Source organism: Euleptes europaea, chromosome 12 (assembly GCF_029931775.1).
Source record: "Euleptes europaea isolate rEulEur1 chromosome 12, rEulEur1.hap1, whole genome shotgun sequence".
Classification (NCBI taxonomy): domain Eukaryota; kingdom Metazoa; phylum Chordata; class Lepidosauria; order Squamata; family Sphaerodactylidae; genus Euleptes; species Euleptes europaea.
Window position 1 is genome coordinate 62,419,287 of NC_079323.1, and position 25,896 is coordinate 62,445,182.

The 25,896-nt window shown below is 43.9% G+C and overlaps 1 protein-coding gene and 1 pseudogene across 1 annotated transcript in view; both read left to right on the top strand.

The window, feature by feature from the left end:
• The window catches only part of IGSF5 (immunoglobulin superfamily member 5), a 49,900-nt gene that overhangs the window by 20,792 nt on the left and 3,212 nt on the right, over positions 1 to 25,896 (top strand). Inside the window, exons 6-7 of the mRNA XM_056858230.1 lie at positions 4,083 to 4,198; positions 7,784 to 7,860. Of these exons, the coding sequence (XP_056714208.1) occupies positions 4,083 to 4,198; positions 7,784 to 7,860 (193 nt within the window). The remainder of the gene's footprint in view (positions 1 to 4,082; positions 4,199 to 7,783; positions 7,861 to 25,896) is intronic.
• Positions 21,636 to 22,296, top strand: LOC130485185 (60S ribosomal protein L13a-like; annotated as a pseudogene).

A 25,896-nucleotide genomic window follows, 5' to 3' on the forward strand; every position in this document is an offset into this window, starting at 1 on the left:
CATGCTACTGGGTTAGCTGGTCACTGTTCTTTAGATTAGGCTTCTTTCTCGCCTTTCAATTCCAACATGGAAATAAATTGATTACATCTACCTCAATAAATGTAAGGTTTTAAAAAACCTTTTTGCAATATACTTGCTTGGAGTTCATTTACTGCATGCAATACCATGCTTTGATGACTGTGCAACTTTGCTATTTTAACTTAAACATAATTCCAATAAGAACTATGTTCAGCACCTTGCAGAATTAGACTCTCACAAGTGAAGACTTGTGAGGTCTCCTGGGGGAGGAAAGGTCCCCTTCCTGTTTCCACTGGCTTGTCCTCCCATCTCCACCTCCTTTAATCACTGCAGCTCCAGATTGCTACCCTCACCTACCCACTTCAGCTTCCCTCCCCTTCCCTGCTTGCTCATTCTGGCTTCCCTCACCCTTCCTGCCTGCACATTGGCTTCCCCACCACCTATCCGCCTGCTCTGGTTTCTCTGCCCCCTCCAAACCACACACCTGCCTCTCCCTCCGAGTGAATCAGCTTCCTCCCATTTTGTGCCTACCTACCTGCTCACCCTCCAAGCTTGCTGGCACAATGAAGGGGGCAGGAGAGAAGTAGGTGGATGGGGGAGGCAATATGCTCTAGGCAGCTCTTGCTATCATGTTTTTGTGTGAAATATAGCATATTTTTTGCATAAGCCCAGATGTCTCTATTAACTTGATGAGGACTGTAGCCCCACATCAGTTTTTAAAAAGATTTTCCCTGTTGAAAACCTGGGGATTACTCTGGGTTTGCAGAACTCTATATCATAGCTGCATCTGGTCCTGTTGTGTGTATTTGTCTATCTGCACAGGGCCCAGCCTAGGCAGAAAGATTAAACATAGCACTCCCATAGATAAGGGCTGCAATAAGGGCTGAGACATTATCAAGTACGGTATACTCCCCACTCAGAAACTTAGTTAATGGGATGGGAATCTAGATAATGCAGTGGGTGCATTCAGAGGCCATTCATGCTTGCTGGCAGTATGACAGGATACAATCAGAACACTGAGCATTTTTTTCCTAGAGTAGAAATTGAAATGTGGGGAAAATAATTGCTAACCAAGTAACACATTTAGAGGCAGCTATTTTCTATAGTCCAAGGTAAGTTAAGTCTCAGCAATTGACAAAGAAATAAATCCTCTGGATATGAAGCCAGTTTTCATACACCACATCACCTAAAAGCATAGTTGTTGAATAAGAATGTGAGTAGTCTCCATGAAGCCAATGGAGTTGCTTGCGTGCTTTGAGTGTACCAGTCGTCCTCTAAACTTTAGCACAGGACTTCCATAAAGGCTTGTTTTGATGCAGGCTTTTCCTGTAGCAGTAGCCTTAATATTTAGTATTTGCACATTTACCACAGGAGGTCACTGTGCACCAGAGTAGCTCTGTCCTTTGAGCTACAGTAAAGGTTATGGCAGATGTGGCAATTCCATAGGGTCTTGGAGTATTGGATTTCTGTGGCAAAGAAAGGGACACAAGTTAATTGAGATGGAATGGCAAGCAAGTTAGGTGGCCTATTCTGTTTTCTAAGAATTATTCTAAAGCAGCCTTTATATAAAAAAGTGCTTGGTAATAATTGTATCTACCTTCTAAAAAGTTTAAAACCATTGAAACTGACTTGGAGCACAATTTTGTTTATTTTAGGGCTGTAAAGGCTTAAAAATATGAGAGCCCTTTTATCAATATGAAGGGCCTGCTAATCAATACTGTAATGTGTCAACCAACCCATTTGTGCCAGTGATTGCAAGGGTTAAGAACATAAGAAAAGCCACGCTGGATCAGACTAAGGTCCATCAAGTCCAGCAGTCTGTTCACACAGTGGCCAACCAGGTGCCTCTAGGAAGCCCACAAACTAGACAAGGTTATTGTTTGCATTTACTTTTGAGGAACATGAACAGTAATCCTCTAAGATTTGAAAGTCGACTGATGGCAGAAGAAGAAAGAGGATAACAAAGCCCAAACTTAGCCCTATCCAATTGCTATCTATGTCCTATTCATCTTAGCTTGACTGGTGCTTTTAAAGGCCACATTTCCCCATACATTCCTGACCATGCTCTTCCACATTTCCTTGAGTTCTACCTCATTTAGGGAGGTGAGGTCCATTAGTACATGGAACAGGGCATTTTTAGTAGGGTTGCCAGGTCCCTCTTTGCCACCTCCAAGAAGTTTTTGGGGCGGAGCCTGAGGAGAGTGAGGTTTGGGGAGGGGAGGGGCTTGAATGCTATAGAGTTCAATTGCCAAAGTGGCCATTATCTCTAGGTGATGTGATCTCCATTAGCTAGAGACCAGTTGTAAAGCAGGAGATCTCCAGCTAGTACCTGGTGGTTGGCAACCCTAATTCTTAGAGATGGCACCCATATTTTGGAATAATCTTGCTCAGAATAGTTGCCCAGAGCTGATTTCAGAGACCCGGGAACCCTCAGGCAAAATGAAGAGTGGGCTCCTGGGCCTGTTCCACAATCCTCATGTCCAGTTCTTCACTACAATTGTGGCCTATCCACCATTTCCTTCACAGTGGCATGATGACTTCTCCTCCTGTTTCCACTCATGTTGATGCCCACCATCATCCCACAGTGAGTGAGAACAGGCAGGTGAACAATGATAGTAAATAGCAGTGGGGGAGGATGAGAAGCAGCAGTTACCATTGCTTCCTATTTCCCTCACCATAGATGTTAGTGGCAGCATCATTTAAGCATCACGGGACAGATGATAGCTGTCACTCTCCCTCTGGGTGGGACCTCAAGTTAAAAGCTGAGTGAGTGAGCAAATGGGCAGAAATAAGGAGTTGCAGAGCATTCCTTTCAGTCAGTGAACACATGAAGCTGCCTTATACTGAATCAGACCCTTGGTCCATCAAGTCAGTATTGTCTACTCAGGGTCACATCACCTACTTAGTCCCTTTAATTGGAGATGCTGAGGATTGAACCTGGGATCTTCTGCATGCCAAGCAGACGCTATACCACTGAGCCATAGTCCCTCCCAAAGGGAGAAGCTCCAGATAGGTGCATTATGCTGACTATTTGCTGGAAAGGTGACTGATAAACATATTAAAGAAATAAATGTCAGTAACTTACATTTTGTCAGTTCCTGTCAAATTTCTGTTGAGAATTCTGGCTAGCTCTCATTGAAAGCACTGACGTTCTTTACAATGAGCTCTGGGCACCTTGGCTTTGGGTCAAGTTCTACTTCAGGAGTGATCAGACTTACTGATTTTCCTCGGCAACTCTTCAAAACCTGAATAGCCATAATTTCTACACGCCTTTTGTGGCTTACACTATCATATGGACATTAAGAACAGGGGGCGGTGGGGGAAAGTGGCACAAGGACTCTTCTTCATTTCTACAGCCAGTTGAGGGAAGGCAGTACGAGAGCTGATGCAGTTGCATGAGGATAGGACAGTGACCAATCCTGCTGAGAGAGAAAAGGCATCGGAGTACCGTGAGCACACAGAGCACCTGGGCCTGTGGACCGTCCTTTAAATGCCACTGGATTGGCTCTGGCAGGTGATTTGCAGAAGGAGGCTGTGAAATACTTTAAATCTTAGTACTTCCGCTTAAAAATGCTGTGGGTCCAGTGGGTCCCTAACCTGAAGGCTTTGGTCCCTGCCCAAAATACTTACATATTACTTTCATACACTAACTTGGAGCAAAAACTGCTTAAATTAAAGCCTTCTGTGAAGCTGACAGGACTCCTGCCAAAGTGACTGTACAGGCCAAGTTGAGTTGACTCAGGCTGCAATGCTGAAAGCATCTTGGGAATCGTCTCCACTGAAGAAAACGGGGTGTGCTTCTGAATAAGCCGGTTTAGGAGAGCACCTTCAGTCAGGAGCAGTTGTGCTTCATTTCTGTCCCCAGTGCATGCTCCCTGGAATTAATAGTTACGCTAAACAGACACTCACTCTGCTGAGCTGCTGAGCAGGGGTCGTGGTGAGCCTTATGACAATGCCTGGATGCTTGCAAAACCCAAAGGGTTGAAGGGTGGCACTCTTTGCTTGCACAGATAACATGGCTTCAAATAACACGGATTCAAATGTAAGTAATTTTTATTTTCTAGAAATGCTTCAGTGAAAAAGAAAGCCGCAACTCGAAATTTGGAAACAAGGAGTGACAGTGGAAATGAAAATTATGGCTACAGTCCAGAGGATCAGGAACATACAAAGCAAACACCAAGTGAGTAAAAATATATCCGTGTTTAAAAGACTATGCACATGTGCATTCTCAATTCTAGATAGGCCTTCAGAATGATGGGATGTATGATGCTTTTCACTGTTTTGTGAAGTTAGATGAAACAACAACACAGAAAATCAATTGTCTTGGATGCTTTCTTGTCACTGTGTGTTCACAATGCCGGTGGGACCATGATACGGAGTTGTTCCAGTGTGAAGCAGCCTAAAGTATCCTAAGCCTATACACATCAAAATACATTTCATTTAAACCAGTTGGTGCATGTTTAATTTCTTTAAAAAAAATAGAATTACAGATTTTCTATCAGCTTTTTATTGGATTTTTGAGTACCATGGTGGACAACAAACACCCATGCACCACACGTAGATGCTATGGTGCTTTGTTGTAAACTGAACTTCCTGATCTTTTGCCCAGCTTTACAAATTGAAGCACCGATTAGAACAGCAAAGGTGGCACCTTTTTGCAACAGATGTGAGCACACTGGTCCCGCTGTGCCCCTTGCTTGCCCTCAGCAGTCAGCTCTTCTTATTGCAGCAGTTTATTGACAAAAGATACACCTATTCTCATCCCTGCCCACAAAAGTAGGATGAGACATAAAGCTCCATCTGTGACTGGTTTTACACTAGCCATTTGATGTGGAATCACCACAACTCATTTACTTATTTTTACAGATAATCCAGATGATTTCATGATCAACAGATGGCATTCCAGTATTTTCTGCATTTTTCAAAAAAAAAATTCCCGACCTGAAATGCAATGATTTAAAAAAAAAAACACCTGAGAATGTGATTGCAGTGCCAAACTGTCCCAGGTGGACACTATTGACACTTCCTAGGTCTGGTGTCCCTTTAGAATGTTCTCCTAGGAGCCTTTTTAGTTGTTTCCTGTTCTCTCCCAGCTGACCATTTCTCTCATGGTTCACGGGGTTGGTCAGGGGAAACAATGGGAGGAGAGCTGATCTTGGAGGAAAGGTGGTATAAAAAAGGATAGACAGGTCTTGTTAAGGAGAGCTTAAGGGTTGGATCCAACCAGCTTTTTTGTTGGTGACAAAAGGAGGAGAGGATCCACATGACCACCCAAAATGGCTATGCTAGGAATCATGGGACCGGTATGGACAATAACCTTGAGGGATGGGGGGGGGGTCATAATAAGGAAGAGGACTGGAGAATGATTGAGCAAAAAAGTTGGCTGGATCCAGTCCTAAGATTAGAGGCTTTCTTTGTGTCATTGATCTTTCACCCATTTTTAAATCATATTTATATTTATTAATCACAGTAGCAATAAAATAAAAAAATTAAGAGGCGATTTTGCTTGCTACAAAGTAAAATAAACAGAACTTAAGCCCTTCTGCCTAAATCACCTTTTATTCCTCAGTGCCATAAAAAAATAGCCAGCCAAGAGAGAACAGAAAGTAATTATTGTAGCAATTAGGCTCAAAATGAATACATACAAAAATGCAGAGAGAGCATATTGAAAGAGAGGTACTTCTAAGTAGTAGTAGTATAATTCTAAGTAGCCATATAGTAGGATCTTGTCCTTGGGGGCAGCATTACCAGATTTTAAAAGGAAAGTGACATAGTAATTGCTACAGGAACCCTAATTTCAATTTCACCTGCACCAAAATGTGGAAGAATGTGCAAAACAGCCATTGTGTGGAAGTGGCCTGTCTTTGTCCTTTCCTAGCCTCTCATAAGCCCATGGTATAATAAAGGGAAAACTCAAGCGACTGAAGCACCTTCTGCTGTAAGACCAAGGTCTTTTTGCAATGATGCTGAGAATCCAGTGTTGCTGCACTGCCCAAATGGGACTTCCACTCCTCTTTTTAAAAATGATGTTTGCACCAAAAGCTTTTTAAAGGAAAACCTGGAAAATATTGTCCATTGCCAGCTTACACCCAGCCCAAGTTTCAAAGTCATACCCGGTGGGAAGTAAGGGAGTAAGCCTCAAGCTCAAACCTGCCTTTCACCCTTGTAGAATATATCCTGTGATGGAGATCCCCCTAAGTGTATTGTCATATGCTGAAAAGGGCAGGACATGAGCAGGACATGTGCATGTATGGGCATAGATGTGAGGGCTTCCATCATATGTTACACCTGGGGTTCCCAACACAGCACCTGTAGGTGTGACAGTGCCTGCCAACACCTTTCCTAGCACCCACCAAGTGTTTTTAGAAACTGGGTGGAGCCAGGTGAGACCTTTTGCCCAGTGGGGCTTCTAATTGGCCACTGGAGATCTGATTGGCTGTGCAGATTTTTAAAAAATGCTTTGGCAGCAGCAACAACCACAGTACAAGCTCTTCACTGCATGACTAAAGGGTTTCTGTGTGTAAGCAAGAACATACTTTTAAACAAAATGTTCATTTAAAAAGGCATTCAGTTAAAAGCTGCCCGAAATGCTGAAGAGTTACTATTACAGTTATGCATAGCATCACTGTCTCATAGGGTTAGGGTTTCCAATCTCCAGGCACTAGCTGGAGGTTTCCTGCTATTTCTACTGTTCTCCATGCTATAGAGATCAGTTCACCTGGAGAAAATGGCTGCATTGGCAATTGGACTCTATGGCATTGAAGTCCCCCCCTCCCCAAACCCTGCCCTCCTCAGGCTGCACCGCAAAAACCTCCCACCAGTGGCGAAGAGGGACCTAGCAACCCTACATAGGGAGTCTGTGGGAGGGGGGACAGGGAGATGAGGGAGTGCTGTTAGAACCACAGCATTGCATCACTTGGGAAAACTCAGAAGTGATGTCATGCTGCTCTGGAAATTGCTGGAAACTCTGTGATTTCAGGCAATTCCTAGAGAGGCATGATGTCACTCCAAGATTGTCTTTGAAAGTAACAATGGAGATTTTTTGCTTTATTTTTCTCTCAATAGCTGCTGGAGTGATGGCAGGCAATGCGAGCTGGGGGCAGGAGATCTCCTGGCCCCAGTAGGTAACTGGCAACCCTACTCTCTGACATATTGTGATTGTCTCCATTTCCTGTGGCAGCCATTCTGTGATTGCCTTCATCTTCTGTGGCAGCCATTCTCTGGTTGAGCCCACCATCCTATGCCAGAATTCCATAAGACGCCTGCAGGCTTAAAAGATTGGGGACCCCCGTGCTACACCTTTGTTTCAGTTCTGTGTCTAATCCCCCATACCCCAGATACACTTTGGTATTTGAGAACTTTGACTAAAAGGTTGGAAACCAGAAAGAAATCTCTGCTCAATATGGACTATAAATTTAAACAGGCTATCTATATGCTGCCTGATGGTTAGTTACATGGCCTCATAATGTCTTTCCACCGTCTATAAATTTTGCAATATGTAGTGAACTTGTAGTTTATTTGAATACACGTGGTCAAATGTCAGAAAACGTTTTCTCACCTTCTTAGCAGTGTTGTACAAAGCATTAACTAATCTTAGACAAGCAGATTATCCTAGTGCTCGAACAGCTGTCTCTGTTTAAAAGTCCCTTTACAGAAAAAATAGCAGTACAAAATTATTATTATTTGTATTCTGAAGTGATTTATACTTCCTGCCATTCTGAACAGTTAATAACAATTATCCTGTATATATTCTGTTCGGTTGCAGGAGTTCCTTCTTTCTCCCCAGTTGACTCTAGCTTTTATGGTCTGGAGGAAGATTTAACAGTGGGCTCTGCATCAGAGGTAATTGGAAGCAATCTCGTTGATATTATGACACGCTTTCCATAAGCATGCAAAAGATTTAAACCATAGCTTTCTAAAGGAGTAGAGAAATGTAAAATTATTCATTCTAGCTTCTTTCCTTAACTATCTTTCTCTTACTGAATTGTCTTTTTAGAATGCCCTGAGAATAGGGATACATTTTTAAAAGAAATTGTATTTTAATATCCAAACTTGAACACAAAGGTTAATGATTGCAAAATGATGACATGGCACCATCTGGCATGCTTGGTCTAAAATTCCACACCCTCAGGGACTTCAATGAAGGGAGTCATTATGTTAAGAGCCTTCTTTTGCTTAGTAACAGGTTAAAGCTTGACATTGCAAGGCAGGTACACATAGTAGCCTTCCAGTGATTACTTAACTGAAATTGAAAAAAGCCATGGGATGGTAGGGATTTTGATCAAAGGAGCGTAGTATCCCAAAATGTTGGATGGATGGGGAGGGGGCTGACTATAACTGAGAGTGGCCACTATAGTTTAGTGAAAAACAGGTGACACTATACTCCTAATACACAATTGTTTTAGTTTATTAAAAGTACTTATATTGGATTGTAAAATATACTGCCAAATTGTACCATATTTTAAGCATGGCATTCTGTATTCTACGTAAAAATGAGTGTAATTTATTTCAGCGGGACATACAATTGAGCTTATGTGTGTTTTACTTCCCATGCTACATGCAGAATGATGCCTGACCCAACTAACAGAAAAGTCTACTCCTCCCCCCTGCAACATTAAACTAAAAGTAATGCTCTGTTTTGTGGGCTAGATCCTATTACCCAGAAGCATGAAGCTGGTTGGTTATATAGCTGGAATTCAGAAAAGAAAATTCTCCCTAGACAGGAGTCTGAGTTTCAGTAAGGCTTCCATCTAATAAAATGCTAAGTAACTTCACTTGCCTTCTTTCACTCTCACACACATGTCCTCTAGCCTCCAGTTCAAACCACTGATTTGACTTTGAGTCACTATGAGTTGATGTCTGGCTTGGACGTAGAATATAAGAAGAGCCTTGCTGGATCAGACCTGTGACCCATCCAGTCCAGCATCCAATTTCACACAATGGCCAAAATACTGCCCCAGAGAGTAGGGCATAGTAGCCAAGGCTTTACTCTGATGCTGCCTCCTAGCACTGGTATTCAAAGTTTTGCTGCTTCTGCATATTGAGGTTCCCTTTAATCACCATGGCTAGCAGGCAATGATGAACCTCTCCACTATGAATCTGCCTAATTCACTCTTAGCCATCTATGCTTTTAATCATCGCTATGTCCACTAGTAGTGATTTCCATACCATTTAAATAACTTGTTGAGTAAAGAAATATTTCCCTTTGTCTGTCCTCAACCCATTGTCTATCAACTTAGTTGGATGTTCCCAAGTTCTAGTATTATGGGAAAGGGAGAAAAAGCTCCTTCCATCCACTTTCTCCACCCTATAATTTAATATATTGTTGTCATATTGTTGCCTTTTTCCTAAACTGAAAAGTCCCAGGCTCATAGGAAAAGTGCTTCAAACCCTTAATTGTTATGCTTGCCCTCTCCGGTACTTTTTCCAGCTCTGCAATGTCCTTTTTGAGATATGGCAACCAGAACTGTACACAGTATTCCACATGTGGCTGCACTATAGCACTATAGTCCATCAAAGGAGAGAAATTGTATGTGCCCCCCACCTTGAGAAGGCATTGTGAAGAAGCATTTTATTTATTTACATTACTTATAGTCCGCCTTTCTCACTGGGACTCAAGGTGGATTACAACGAATCAATTACAACCAAGGTCAATACAATCAACAGGACGAGACTTTCAATAAACAGAATTAGGGTTCTGGAACCAACTAGAAATCTGAAACATGTAAGCTCCTGACCCTTCGAACCAGAAATCACCACAGAGTCATATAGAATCCAAGCAGATGGCTTTTACTGGTCAAAAAGGCAATACAGTGCATACAGGGAACTATGGCAGCTATGAGAGTCTTACTAGCCGAACGATAATATAAGGCAGTAAATGGCGGGAGATTATACAACATCAGCATACACAGACAGAGGCAACTTTCCCAGGAGCAGTATTCCCAGGCCTTGGTATGTGTGGTCGGCCTTGAGGCTAGACAGTACAGTACCGACACAGAAACAATACTGAAACCGAGATAGCAGCCTGACATCCTGCTCCCCTTAAGGCCCCCTCCCAGTCGGCTAGGGGGATGGTCTGTCCGGGTAGGCAGTGTGAAAGGCATCAATTAGTTTGGGGGCGGAGACATCTCGTGCACGAACCCACTCGTCGTAGGCAGGGGGGAAGTGCTTCCAACGGACCAAGTACTGCAGGTTGCCATGGTGAACACGGGAGTCAAGGATTTTGGAGACTTCGAAGTGCTCTTCCCCCCCCACCATAATGGGCTGTTCGGGGGGCGGATCGGGATGCCATTGTGGAGAGGCCGTATGGGGTTTCAGGAGGCTAATGTGGAAAACGGGATGCACACGCCTCAGAGTTTTCGGGAGAGCTAATTCCACCGTGACAGGATTTATGACCCGTGTGATTGGGAAAGGGCCAATGAATTTAGCATTGAGTTTAAGGCACGGACGGGTGGAACGTAGGTTTTTGGTGGAAAGATAGACTAATTTACCCACTCGCAGTTCGCCCCCGGGGGAACGATGCTTATCAGCTTGTGCTTTGTATTTGCGCTTGGCTCGGTCGAGATTGCTAACGAGCCAAGGCCAAGTGGTACGGAGGGTGTGTGCCCAGGAAGCAACGTCAGGATCTCCCTCCCCCTCCACATTATTTTTGGGCGTAACAGGACCGAAATCCTGTCCATACACTGCATAGAATGGGCTAAAACCTGTAGATTGATGTACAGCATTATTGTAGGCATATTTTGCAAAAGGTAACAGTTCTACCCAGTTATCTTGGTGGTAGTTTACATAACAGCGTAAATAACATTCAAGGACAGCATTTACACGTTCAGTTTGACCATCGGTTTGAGGATGGTATGCAGTAGACAATCCCTGTTCAACCCCCACCAACTTGAGGAATGCTTTCCAAAACTTGGAAACAAAGCCACTGCCGCGGTCACAGATTATTTTGCGCGGAAACGAATGTAATTTGAAGATATGTGTAACGAAGAGGCGGGCCATTTTTTGAGCAGAGGGGATCCCTGCGCATGGAACTAAATGGATTTGCTTGGAAAACAAATCAGTAACAACCCATAACACAGTTTTTCCCCCGCTGAGAGGGAGATCAGTCATAAAATCCATAGCAATCACTTCCCATGGTTTGGTGGGTGTTTCTAGAGGTTGCAGTAGCCCCGGGGGTTTGCCTTGTGATCGCTTCACTGTGGCGCAAACAGGGCAGCTGCGAATAAAAGAGTCAATGTCGGAACGCATTCCCCCCCACCAAAATTGTCTGCGCAATAAGTGGAGAGTTTTTAGGAATCCAAAGTGTCCAGCTGTTTTTACTCCATGAGCTAAGTGTAAGACTTCTTTTCGAAGTGCCTTGGGTACATACAATTTAGAGTCTTTGTACCATGAGCCTCCTTGTTCTATTACCCCAGGGGGTAGGGTGTGAGTGGAGCGTTCAGAGAGGCAGTGGTTCCGAAGGGTATTTAAAAAGGATTCGGAGATGGGAACCTTGGCGGGAACCCCCCCCCCGGCTATAGTAGTCTGAGGACCCGCTATGGGGGTAGTGCTTACGTGCGGTGGTGCGCAGATTGCGGTTTTTGGGTGCCTTTTTCCTTGTGCTTTTGACGGACTAGGGAAATAAAGCGTCGGCGGCTTTCCACTTCCTCGGCCAATAGAATCCAGTCTTCAAGGGTATCGGGATCGCCCCGCATATATGACCAGTTCAGAACGTCAGGGTGCAAGGCTTCCCTGAAATGATGGATTAGAGTGGTTTCGGGCCAGCCTACAATTTTGCTTGCCAGTCGTTGAAATTCATCGGCAAACTCTCGAACTGTAGCGGAGCCTTGTTTGAGTTGTAAGAGTTCCGTTTTGGCTCTTTCCCCCAGGAAGGGGTCTTCAAACCTCCTTCTTAGAGCAGTCATGAAGTTGTTGAGGGAACGAATAGCTCGAGAGCGGGTGTCAAACTGGAGGACCATCCAATCAGCTGCTTTACCTGTCAGAAGGGAAGCTACATAACGCACCCGGCTATCTTCCGTGGGGAAAAGTTGTCCTTGTTCTCGCATATAACTGTCCACTTGATGCAAGAAACAAGGCAAAGTCTCGAGAGATCCGTCATACGTAGTCCTCAATTTGAGTTGCTTCCAAGGGCCGGGCGCAGGTTGGCCCGGTTGCACGGGTGGTCCGGGCGGAGGAACAACAGGAGCTCCAGGAGGCAAGGGTGGAACAGGCACATTAGCGGGTGGTTGGGGTGGCTGTATGGGTACCCCCTGGCCCGGTATCGGAACGGGCTGTCTCTGGGCTATCAGGGTTTGTTGTAATTGCCTGTTCTCCTGAAGCATACGTTCCATTAGTTCCTGGAGTTGATCAACACGGTCGGAGAGCTCCCGATTCTGGGCTCGTAAGAGGTGAACCTCCTCACTTGGGCCACCAGTAAGATGAGGTTTACTGGTCCGGAAGCTTGTGGCCCATTGAGAGCTATCCCCATATAGATCCTCATCTTCAGACTCTCCTGAGTCTCGACGTCGGTCAGCCAAACGGCGTGCGCGTTGGGTCGCGCGCGACGGGACAAATGCCGGGGAAAAAGACAGACCTGATAGCCCTTGTACATTGTCCTTGGGGCACGTGTCCATGTTCGCCCGATCCCTAGCTCTTGCTGCGGCCGCCCTGGCTGCTTCAGCAGCTTCTCTCTCTCTTGCGACCTTAGCCGCTTCGGCGGCTTTCTGATCCGCAAGAACTTTGGCATTCTCAAGTCTTAGGGCAGCCTCCGCCGTAATGCGCGGCAAAAGTTCCGTCTCCAGGAGTGAGAGTATGGGGTCGGGTTCCCCGCCCAGCAGAGGTTGTACTCGAACCGCCAGTGCGGGTGCCTCGGCTCCAAAAGTCGAGGTGAAAACTTGAGCCAAGGTGGCTACCGGGGTGTCCTTTGTACATTCCACAAGGAGAAGAGCGGTGCTAATAGCGACTCGCTTGGCCTCAGCCTGACAACTGGCTGCATCCGGGATCAGGGAAAAACCCTCCGGCGGGGCTCCCGCCATGGTAGAACTAGAGGAAAGAGTTTCTCGAGAAATAAGAGTATCCAAAAGTCCAGTTAGTACTTGTAAATCCTCAGTTGCCAATCGGGCATTGTCCAGTAATTGATCCAAGTCTTGAAGATCTAAACGAGTATCAGTATCCTCCGACGTCAACATCCAGAGAGTCCCTTTAAGAGATTGCCACTGTTCCTGTACCAGTCCCCTCAAGCGGCAAACCTCTAGGGTAGTCCTGAAGAGTTCAGCGACTATGTCCTGTAACAGGGTGGGATCCTTCCGAGAGGAATCCAGGATAATAGGTCACTCGGAGAGCTTCTCAGCTCCCATCCAAGCGGCAGGCGAACCCTCCTGGGCTCCAGCCTGACTAGTAGGACAATAAAGAAGGAGATAGATAGCTGCCATAATGTAAGCTCCTGACAAAACAAAAGCAAAGCATAGGTATTAACATGACACATTTATGCTTTAATGGATTTGCCGCTCTGCAGACACATGGTTTTCTGCCCCGAATTTTACAAGCCCTGAGCATGGGGGGGCTTTCTACCCGAAGAAATTCCTGAGTACTTTATGCATCACCAGAGCTTCGGAACTAATAGGGGAGGGGTCACTGATGTCATCGTTTTTACGTGGCTTGCCCCCCTTTTTTGTTCACCCACAGGCTCTAGCTATAGATTGCTAGATCGCTAGCTTTAAAAAGTACCTTGGCATATGCATTATTCCCCTCCCCCTATGTGATTGTTTGACTTGCAAATGCAGAGAGAGAAACTGATACTCATGGCTAGTTTCAGGACTCACTCTCCCCCCTCCTGTCGTTCTCACCCAACCGCCCCCTTTCACTCCTCCTCCTCTGTTCCCCTGAAGCAGGTCAGTGCCTTTCAGTGACTATGCTCTTAGAATCCACCCCTTCCAAAGAAGTGGTATGCTACCTTATTCAGATAATCACCTAATAAGCAGAACAGAACTTAATTTCCTCGTTCTAAGGTATCTCAGAGAGTCTCCGTAATTTGTTATAGTGAGTAAAACAAAAGTGCTAGGGACCTAATCTTGTGACTAACCAGACCTTGGTGACAAGAGCCCCGTTTTTCTCCCTTTGTTTGTGGATCTGATGAACAAATGAGTCTTCTGATATTACTTTCCCTTTCAAGGTAACAGAAGAGGTTAGCTGTGTTAGCTCTTAGATGGTGTCTCTTAGAATGGACATCTTTTTTAGGCTATTTAATTTGGAGCTGAGAACAATTAGTATTGAAAGAAAAGATCAAAGTCACCTCAACTGTTGGCTGTCTCTTGATTGAAAGAGTCAGGCAACTGTGAGAACAATAAAGCATCAGAAAGAGTGAAGCAGATCAATTTCATAATGACCTACTCTGTAAGTCTAGGTGCTTTTTACCAGAGGAAGGTATAAGTTACCAAGAAGTGCTATCTTGGCAATGCTGTAATTCATCAACAAGTAAATCAAGCTTTAAAAACATACTGTTTTCCTGCAGGTGTCTTCATGACCTCAGATTTACCCTGACTCCAATTTCTGGGCCAGGGGTAAATGATGCATGATGTTTTTGCCTATTTGTAAGCACCATGATGACAGTTGGTATATTACATTTATATACCTACTTTTCTCTCAGGTATCCCAGGACTCATGAAAACAGTGTTGTTTAACTGCTTTATAAATATTAGTATTTTATCCTCTTATACTTTTCAATGTTTTGGAAATTTTGTGTGATCTCAATTGCCTGTGATGTCTGGAGGAGCAAGCAAAGTTCTGTTTTTATGTTTAGTTTGTTGGCTTGTTTACGCATATAAACTCATGAAGTTACCTCCAGGCTCTTAAGTAGAAGTCTTTCACATCACCTACTACCTGATCCTTATAACTAGAGATGCCAGGGATTGAAACTGGGATCTTTCACATGCAAAGCAGGGGTGCTGCCACTGAGTCACAGCCCTTTCCCTTGAACTGCATTGCCCCCACCCCCCACCCCACATAGCCTAAAACAAAATTTTGTTCTATTTGGTTCCTTTGTTTTCTTTCCAACTCCTGAGATATATTGGGAGTTTTTTAAAACCTAACTGATCTTCAGTTTGGTCAAACTGATTTAGGTTGCAGTCCAATATGAATGCTGAGGGACATAGAGTAAGTATTCACACCATGCCCAGCACATTCTCTCTCGATTTTCTTCTGGATTACACCAGTCCATTCTGGGTCAAGCAGAATGCGGCATGGTGGGATCAACACTTCTCAGGTCAATCTGGGAGTGAGGCTTGAATTCTTTCAGTCTGAGAAGTTGTCACCATGAAAAGAAATATATTACTTATGCGATAATGTGTACTTGAGTAAAAAAGGATTATTTTCATCAACCAACTGATCTTATAGTTTATTAAGGACTCTCCTGATATAGCTTCTGACCTAAACTTATGTTAGTGCCAACTGCTGAACAAGACATGCCTTGAAAATATGTTGTCACACTGAAAAAAAATTGGAAATGTTTAGCACTTGTTGGACTTTTAAAAAAGAAATTCTACCATCTGCTTCAGATATGAGTCCAACAAATTTATTATTTGTCAATTACTGACAATAAATTATATCGTAAATTACTTTTCACGGACAACCTTGACTGTGATTATAATATTCACCGATCATTTATGAAATCTGAACGGCAAGCATCTGAGAGGAGGGCATTTTGGGGCAACATTCCAAGGAAAACCCTACCAATATCAGTTACAAGGCTCCAACTGCGCTGTGGGCCCCCTCATTTTTGCTATTTATGACAATTCCGGTATTCTACGAACAACATTAGCTAAAACCCATTGCAGTTTTGCAGTGTTTGGGCCTGCCATTGCTAGATTATTCCAAGACCAAAAAAATAAAACCACATTTGGAGATTACTTTCTTTTCCTTGAACCTTCAGTTGACCAAATTAACTATCTGATGCATGACTGGATGCACCTGAATTTTAGTCTTCCTGACACAGTGTTTGCCTGCCAATCACATTTCAAGTACATTTAATGTGAAATGTTTTGATGATCTCATCAACATTTGCCAGGTAATTTGCTGTTTTACTATTAGGATGCAATATATTAAATTGAGAAGTAGAGCGGCTACTAGAATATTTTTATTCTCCTGTCCATGGTAAAACTGCATTAAGTCACAAGACCAACTGGAATCTGCATGGTTCTGCTACAAGCCTGCTCTAGACCATATTGTGTATATACAGGTACCTTCTAAACCATCATGGCATCATTTTGAAGTCAGTGATGGAAGCATGAGTGTGTGTTTGACAGAGCCTACAAAGTTAAGGAAGGCTTCTGAAGCAGCTGAAATTTAAGAAGAACCTGCCAGGTTCTTATTTTTGTGGAAACTGAAATTGATTCCTGAGTGGAAGGAAGAAGCAGATATTAAACAAAATCAAGGGCAGAGAGTTTTATTCTGGAGCAGAAATATGATATTCTGCCCATCAGTACTGAAAAGAGAAATACATTATATGAATGAAATCTCTTCATGAAATCCCAAAAGATATACTTGAGCAATATAATGCCCTGACATAGGTCTTATGTGACTAAATAAGGATAGATAGATAATTAGATAATTTATGTGCGGCACTTAGCCAGTCAAAACATGATAAAACGGAAAGCATGGACTAATAATTTCTTACAATCAAAGAATTACAGCCCGAGTCTTTAAACATTTTTAAAACATTTAAAAAAGGAATTACAGCTGGGATGCATCTGTCAATTGCGCTGTTCTAAGGCGACGAATTTTCATTGCTGCTAAACAAAATTTCGCTACCTGAAGAGTGGTTGAAGGAATACCCCCTTGTAGGAGCATCTCAAACCTTTCAACTGCCCTGTCAGGTCTCAATCTCGATAAGAGGGGCTCAATAAACTTCGAACAGGGTAATGTATAGAAATTGCAGTTCAGGAGGGCATGCTCAACAGTTTCTAAGTCCCCTGATTTGCAGGGGCAGAATCTCTCTTCCCAGGGTGTCTTCTTATATTTCCCCTCAAGCAAAGCAGATGGTACGGCTGCACATCTGGCCAGGGTAAAGGCCCTTCTATAATTATTTATCTCTAAATAGTGGAGCTAGGCTGCTGGTGCTAGGATGTATTTAGTATGGAAGGGTGCAGTGAATAGAGATGCCCTTGCTACATCTGTTTGTCTCTCGATGTCTTTGATCCTTTGGGATATAATTAACTTAGTTTGTTCCCACCCTAACTGAAGTAAAGCTTGGGGTGTAAAACCCAAGTTGTTTAATTTGACATCTACGGCTGTCACCCATCTGGATCTAAAGGAGTCACATAGGATCAGTGGGAGAAGACCATTAGAGTTGAAGTTAATTTTCAGCCAGAGAGAGATCGAGGACAGGACAATCCTTGCCTCCATCTTCATCATGCCAGTTTCTAAACAAATCAGAGCATTTGGAACACATCTTGGCAATTGCAGGGCAGGTCTAAGGAATTTAGATTGCACACGTTCAATGCATGAGCAGTCCTGTTTCATACATGGTTTTCTTAACCAGTGGACATATTTACCCATGTTTCTGCATACTACAAACACTATTTGTTGAAATCCTTCCTATATCATGTCAGAGCCATAACGTTGTCAAGGAGGGGTAATTTCAGTTACATGAAACCAAACTCCTGAAAAACACAGGAATGAAGACAAACCAAAATAAAAATAAGACAGAGGAAATGGTACTGAGGCTTCAGAAGACAGACTTAAGTTGAGGACAGCATTCAATATGAAGACTATATTTATGTAAAAGCAGGCTGAAATAAACATAAATTGTACACCTGCTGAATGTAATTGCTTTGTGAATGAAATCTCTGGAAAAGCAAACATTTTTTCTAACCACGTCGAGTAGAAGCCCCATGTAAAACTGTATGCAGAAAGTGCCCCCAACACATATCACTGCATTGTTGTGACAGCCTGAAATGGCTCAGAATTCCTAGAACCACAGCAATGCTTACAATTACCTTAGTTCTAGTGCTCACCCACCTGTGAGTCTTTGATGTAGCCTGGAAATCCTGGATTTCTACACCAGATTATGCATCTTACATGCTTGTCATACTCTACTTCCTTTTCTTGCACAGATCACACCACATTTTTCTAATTCATCACAGTCTCTTCAGTGCATCTCCCCTCTGCCACCTTTGCATCATTTTAATCAGCACTCACAAAAGCACACTGTAAATCAATCCAGGAGGATCCCTCAACTGCAATCCAGAGTAATCTCTTCAAAGATTCTGAAACCCACAGTTCATTGGCAACACAGGAGGAAGATGAACCCTCAAGCCAAGCAATCAACTGGCGAACATTACTACACCAGGAAGGTGTACTTCCAGAAGTGGCAGGCTAGCGGTCAGCATACCTATGCTAAGAAGCCATCTCATCAGCCTAAGCAGCCTGAGACCCAAGATCCTCAGTTCCATGCCCAGCATGTCAGGAGGCAGCATAGGTATCCCAAAACACAACAAAAGAAGAGTCAGCATCCAAAATCTTGGGCTCCAGGGCAACAGCACAAAGTACAAGCATCCCAGGGAAAGCAATTACATCCCGGCGCTAAGACAAAAGCAACCCGAGTTCAGTTTCTTCTATAAAGGAAATCAAAACAAACAAAATATAAACCAGAAGTCTGAGCCGACTGAGCAGAAGCACAGTAAATCTGAGGTCTCCACAAGATATCTGGTGGTTCCCTCTATGTAATGACAGTGGCTGGCCTCCTATAAACAGAAACACATTTATTTTGAAACCAGTTTTCTTTATGTTTCCTATTTATTCTGTTTCTGTCATGGATAAATGAAATGTGATTTTTCATTTTTTTTCTGTATGAGAAATTATCTAGTTTTTGTGAATTATAATAATTTTTAAAAATAAAATAGCTTTTGTAGCATTGACATTAATGTTGCCTCATTAAGATGTTCTCTATACAGTTGCAATGCAATGCAGAACATTAGTTTCTCATGGCATTTTGAAATTAAGTCTTCCATTAGATTCCCCAGTTTTTTGGTTTACTCTTTGCGTTTGCACCTAATCATCAATATATGACAAAATAAAATTTTGGTCAGCCCATACCACTTTTATTATATGCAGACGATGCAGTTTTGTTGGCGACATCAGAAGTGGGGCTGAGGTCCACTATCAATCTCTTCTTGGAATATTGTGATCAAGAAGCACTCACTGTGAATTACGTCAAATCAAAGGTGTTTCGCTTTTCTGCCACCAAGAGGCTCCCACTTTTTCAAGGTCAAAAGCGGACAACTCGAATGGGTTTCCACCTTCTGCTACTTGGGCATTGTCTTCAGTTACAACCTGTCTTGGTCTGCCCATCTGGACCATGTGAAGAAGACAGCAAGATCCACCACTGTAATGGTAGAGAAGTTTTTTTCGAACTAAGGGGACCAAGCACATCCCGTCTGCCATTGATGGCATCAACGCGAAGGTAGTTTCCCAGATTCTGTATGGAGCAGACATTTGGATTTCCGGCGTGGATGAGACTGCCTTTTGAACAATTTTCTCAGGAGAATTACTGGAACTCCGACGTGTGTTGCTGGGCCTGCCCTCCGTATGGAACTGGCCCAACCCTCGCTTGAGGCACGTGCGTGGAGGAGAGCAATTAAGCTTAGGTTTAAGTTGCCTGACGACAATCTCCTGTCCCAGGTGGGGTTTCTCCATCTTACTCTTAAGGACCTGGCCCCCAGCCCCTGGCTGAATCTGTTAGCGGAAAAACTAAAAGTACTGGGACTCCCAATCTCTACTCCCTCTGACAACCTGGTTCCATCTCATTTAGCGGCAATCTTAAAGAGATTGAAGGAGTTAGGTTGGGCCAGTACGGTTGGGAGGGCCAGACATACTTGCTCCGGTCTGGTCTTGGGACTCCCTCCACCAGAGAAGCTTCCAGAGTTCCACTTTACTGTTTCAATCTTCTCACATCGTTGGGCTCTCCTTTTAGCACGTTTAAATGCTTTTCCATCCATGGTCATGTTGGGCAGATATACTGGGATACCTTTTCCGGACCGTCTCTGCCCATGTAACATGGACGAAATTGAAACGTTGGACCATCTGATGCTCTGCTGTCCTCGCTGGTCTCAAGACAGAGATGCTCTTATTGCTCCAATCCTCACCAGCTTGAACCTCCCTCCACATGCCTGGGTGTTGCCTTTTTTGCTTGGCGACTCAATCAATGGTGCAGCCACATTGAATGTTGCCCCTTTTTGACCAGAGTGGCTGCTCTTAAGAAGAAAGAACTCCCAAAGCCTTCCTCTGGCAACTTTTAGTCAGTTCGCTCCGCCCCGTTATTTTAGCTAGGAATTTTACTTATTGGGCTGACGCCTAATTTTTAGCACTGTTAAGATTGTATTATCCTTATTATGTTTACTATGTATTATGCTTCCTACCCTCCCTCATCTTCCCTTCCTTTCCTTTCCTCCTCCCTTGGTCCAAGACTGCTGTCATAGACCTAATAATAAATTATTATTATTATTAACCCCCCCAAAAAATTTTTGAAGTGCAAAGGTATTTTTTGGAATAAAAATGGATGCTTAAACATATATTTCTGTTCTTTGCATTACTATTTAGCTCTTAAAACTTTTTATTATATTCTGCCTTTCCAGAAGACAGTATACAAGGGATCTCAAGTTGCTTTGTAGAGGCAGTGTTTTTTTCCCCCCTACAAGCAGGTGATAATAGATAGGGAACCACAATTTAAACAATCATCACAAATTAAGCTTGCTAGGTAGGAAGATTTTATTCTGCCCTAATTAATTCATCACATAAAAATTATTAGGCAAGTAATTATAGGGAAAATTAAAGCAGTAAGTGGGAAGTAAAATCCAACACTTTTGTAAATGGACCTATTAAGCTGATGAGAAAATTGCTGATGAGCAAAATGGGTGTCCAAAAGTCTCTGGATCCTACGTTGCCATCATCTGAGCAGAAGGCTCTCCTACTTGTACAAGAGAAGCATTTGTAGGTCTGAGTTCTACCAGAATTAAAACTGATCTCTAGGCTACAGAGATCAGGTCCCCTGGAGAAAAAGGCAGCTTCAGAGGGTGGCTTCTATGGCATCATGTCCCTGTTGAGCTTCCTTCCTTACCAAAACTCTGCCCTCCCCATGCTCCACCCCCAAATCCCCAGGTATTTCCCAACCTTGAATTTTCCAGCCTGGAATTGGCAATCTTAACTGGGTCTGTGATTATCTTCTTGAACTATAGCCTCCTTGTGCTGCAGCCCAGTCTATTCCTGAAGGTCCTAGAGCCCCTTCCCCCCCAGCTGCAAACAGTTTCTAGGAGATCTGAAACATCATATTTGCTATGAGTAGGCGCATACTTTTGTCAGCTAGATTTGAGTCCAGTAGCATCTTATAGACTAATAGGGTTGCCAACCTCCAGGTGTGGCCTGGAGATCTCCTAGTAGTACAACAGAGCTTCAGAAGACAGAGATCTGTTCCCCTGGAGAAAATGGCTGCTTTGGCAGGTGATCTCTATTAGGGCTGTGCACCTCCCCCCCCCCGTATTTTCCAGGTTTGGGTTTAATAAACCCAGAAATCTTCAAAAAGCCGAAAAATCCAAATACAAGCAATTTGGTTTTTTTGAATAAGAATTTTTTGGGGGGTTTAGCTCTTTCCCGTGCGGCCACCGAGAAGCAGCCATGGCGGAGCCGAAGGTCTTGGTGATTGATGGACATGGCCACCTGTTGGGTCACCTGGCAGTGATTGTGGCTAAGCAAGTCTTGCTGGGATGCAAGGTTGTAGTCATGTGATGTGAAGGGATCAACATCTCCGGCAACTTCTACCACAACAAACTGAAATACCTTTCTTTTCTGCACAAGCGTATGAACACCAACCCCTCCCAGGGCCCATACCACTTCTGTGCCCCCAGCCGAATCTTCTGGAGAACAGTGCGAGGAATGCTCCCACACAAGACCAAATGTGGTCAGGCTGCCTTGGAGAGGCTGAAGGTTTTTGATGGCATTCCTCCTCCCTACAATAAGCGCAAGAGGATGGTGGTGCCGGCTGCCTTGAAAGTAGTTCGCCTCAAGCCCACTCTCAAGTTTGCTTTCTTGGGCCGCCTTGCCCACAAGATGGGCTGGAAGTACCAGGCCATCACAGCCACCCTGGAGGAGAAAAGTAAGGAGAAGGCCAAGCTGCACTATGCCAAGAAGAAGCAGCTGATGAAACTCCGAAAGCAGGCTGAGAAAAATGTGGGGGGCAAGATCACAAAATACACAGTTTTCCTGAAGCAGTATGGCATCGTGGTTTAAATAACTGCCAGGCTCATTAAACAATAAAAAATACTTTACACTAAAAAATAATAATAATATTTTTGGTGTTTTTTTTTTTTAGTAAACCTGAACCCAAAAAATACGGCCACACAGGGCTGAACGCTGGGCTCCAAGTAGCCCAGCGGTCAGTTCTGCACCACCTGCCCCCCTCCAAAGTCCCTGTGGACTTTGGAAGGGGCCAATAGTTCAGATCCCTGCCGTCTGCCCTCTCCGGACTGTGGAGAGCGTGGGTGGATCTGGGTTAGATCTCTGCTGCCCGCCTTCTCCGGACTTCAGCAATCTGACTCAGCCAGCAGGTAAGCAAGAGGGGAAGGTAAAATAGCGCTGGGGCCAAACCGCCCTGAATAATGACCAAAAAAATTGACATTATTTGGGATCCACTTTTTTGGATCCTTTTTATTTTTTATCCTTTTTATTGTCACCATTTTTTTTTACCGGTAACGCCCTCTCCAAATACTAAAAAGGTATTTTTCGGGGTGTGGGGGTGTTCTGATTTGGCTTTAGCTGAATGCATACCCCTAGTCTCTATGGTATTATACCTGCTGAGTTCCCTCCCCTCTCAAAACTCCACCCTACCCAGGCTCCACCCCCCCAAATCTCCAGGTGTTTTATAACCCAGAGTTGGCAACCCTAGAGACGACCAAGATTTTGGGGGATTGAGCTTTTGAGATTCAAAGCTTCCTTTGTCAGATATGAAGGGAGCTTTGATTCTTGAAGCTTGTTGGTCTTTAAGGTGCTACTAGACTCAAATCTACCTGTTCCACTGCAAACCAACCTGGCTGCACTCTGAAACTCAGTAGGCCCTTCTAACTTGCCATACAAGACTCTGTGAGGCAGAAGAATATAACTTCTATTAAAACAGAGTTTTTTCATCTTTAGACATTTTAAAACTTGGCAGTGACTGAAAGCCATATTTTCAATTTGGATCACCGCACTATTATCTGGAGAATCATGTCTGGTTCCCATGCACTGAATATTCCATCAGTCTGTCCTGCAGGACATTGTTAGACTATGGCAATAGAAATGTAATCTAATTGCACAGCAGTCATGACTGGAGATGTGTGTGTGTGTAAAGTGCCATCAAGTCACAGCTGGCTTATGGTGAAATTGTAGAATTTCCAAGCCAAGGGACTAAAAGAGGTGTTTTGCCATTGCCTTCCACTTCATAGTGACCCTGAAAGTCCTTGGTGGTCTCCTATCTAAATAATTACCAGGGCCAACCCTGCTTAGTTTCTGAGATCTGATGAGAGCGAGATAGCCTGGGCTATCCAGGTTAGGGTGATTGGAGTTGTTGAATGGAGTTATTGTGGTTGAGTTATTTTGATGGACTTGGAAGGAGAGCTTTTGAGATGCTGCTTTTTTCATAAACATATTTGTGTTTCTGAAATTGAATTGTTTGATATTTGATCTATGATGTCATATTGTAACCTGTTTTAGGGTACTTTGGTATAAAATAGAAATAAAGATTTGTAGCACTGGAACACTTGGATAGGTCTTAAGTGTGGAGCTGGATGTGTATTGAAATAAACGACCTCTGTTAAAATAAACAATGCAAAATGTAATCTAAGAAAATGCTGCGAAACAAGACTAGTGGAGATTTACCTGCTAGACAAGAGCTACATAACTGCAAAAAAGTGGGTGTGCCTACAGTGCTTTCTCTAATGTGGCTCATTGAGTAATAAACAGAGAACCCCTTATCTTTAGTCCAGTCTGTCAGCGTAACTCAAATGTAAATAAAATGTTCATGCGAATGTTTATTTAAACACAAGAAAACACCAGGATTCACAGAAGCCCTGTTTACATGTTGCAGTGAATGCACACCCATCCCATCTGTATGCCAGTGCACATTCACTTTATGTCCATGCTGAATGTGTGATATAAACAATCAAACATACAAAGAACAATCAAGTGTACACTGTACACAGATTGTATATGTAACTTGTGAACAGGGGCCAGATGGCTGCAGAACCCCCTGTCATTCAGCGGCGCCTCTTCCTAAGCTGATTCGCGCATGCCGCAGGAACAAAAAAAGCCTTTTCAAGGCTTTTTTTGTTTTCAACGGGGCTAAAAGCCCCATTGAAAACAGCGAGGCTGCACCTACTAAATAGCAGGCACAGCACCACCGTTCCTGCCACCGGCGTAACCAGCCGAACCGGGATAGGGAGCTGCCTAAGGGGCATCTCCTCCCCCCAGAATGCCCCCGGAATGCCCCCCTGCACCTGCGTGGCCCCTCTATGCCGTGGCCAGCGCCACAGAGAGGCCACCCCAGTGGAGGGGGGAGGGGAGGTCCCGCGGCGCTCGGCCACCGGCGGAACTGGCCTCACCACCAGCGTAAGTGCGTGTAATCACGTGCTTACACGCACTTACACTGGCAGCGGGGTCACGTCACCGCCTAAAGACTTTCAGCCCCATTCTCAGGAATGGGCTGTTAATGGTTTAGTGTGTTTTTAAAATGTAAAGACTTTAAGACAGAGGAGAAAAACAGGAGGAGAGAGAAAGGGCGAGAAAGTAATAGCAAAAGAGGGAGCAGAGGGGAAAAGGATGGGTTTTCAGTAATAGTGCATTTAGACTATGATGACTTAAGAAAGGAGAGGGGCTGTGGCTCAGTGGTACAGCATCTGCTTGGCATGCAGAAGGTCCCAGGTTCAATCCCCGGCATCTCCAGTTAAAGGGACTAGGCAAATAGGTGATGTGAAAGTCCCCTGCCTGAGACCCTGGAGAGCCACTGCCGGTCTGAGTAGACAATACTGACTTTGATGGACCAAGGGTCTGATTCAGTATAAGGCAGCTCCATGTGTTCATAAAGCCTAGTCTTGTCTACCCAGCATGCCACAACACACATAAACATGCCGCTGTGATAGTCTCATTCTGTTGATAGAACACCAAAGATAAATATTTGTTTAGAAACTTGATTCAGTCTATGTAGGCAGGGGTTCAACTACTGTTCTTTACATATGTCTGTGTAAGTGATCCATGACTTGCCTTCTGAAGATAACCCACCCATTATTTTTGATATGCTAATAAATAAGGAGTGGATTTCAATATTACAATCGTCAGGAACCCAAGGGACCTCACAGCTCCCAGACTACAAGGGGATTTGAAGAGGCACACTGGGCACCCACTCACTAAGTCAGCAACACATGTGGCACCTTTAAGGTCATGGCATGTCTTGCTCCTCATGTTGAAAGGAGCAGGTTTAGGAGAGAGCTGGAGGACAAGGGTGAATGGCCTGTGGGAGGGTCTGCAGCACTGACTGCAGGGGGTGGGGAGCTGCCAGAGCTAGGCCGGTCTTCTGCACAACAATTAAAATAAAGACGTTTGTATGTGTTTGAAACCAAACCAATAATTTTTCAGATGTTCCAAGAGCACTCTGTAGCTTTTCAGTGGTGTTGGCAGTTGTATACCAGAGCAATATGGAGCACATGTGTTATCTAACATCCCCTTTTATGGCCTTTTAAATAATTTAAGTATGCTGGATGCATTATTTAAGACATTAAATACATATGGGAGTACCAAAAGACCTCAGATTTACTGCATACAGTTTTAGAGACCAGTAATATATACATGTAGATGAGACATCTTATAGATAGAAAAACATAACAC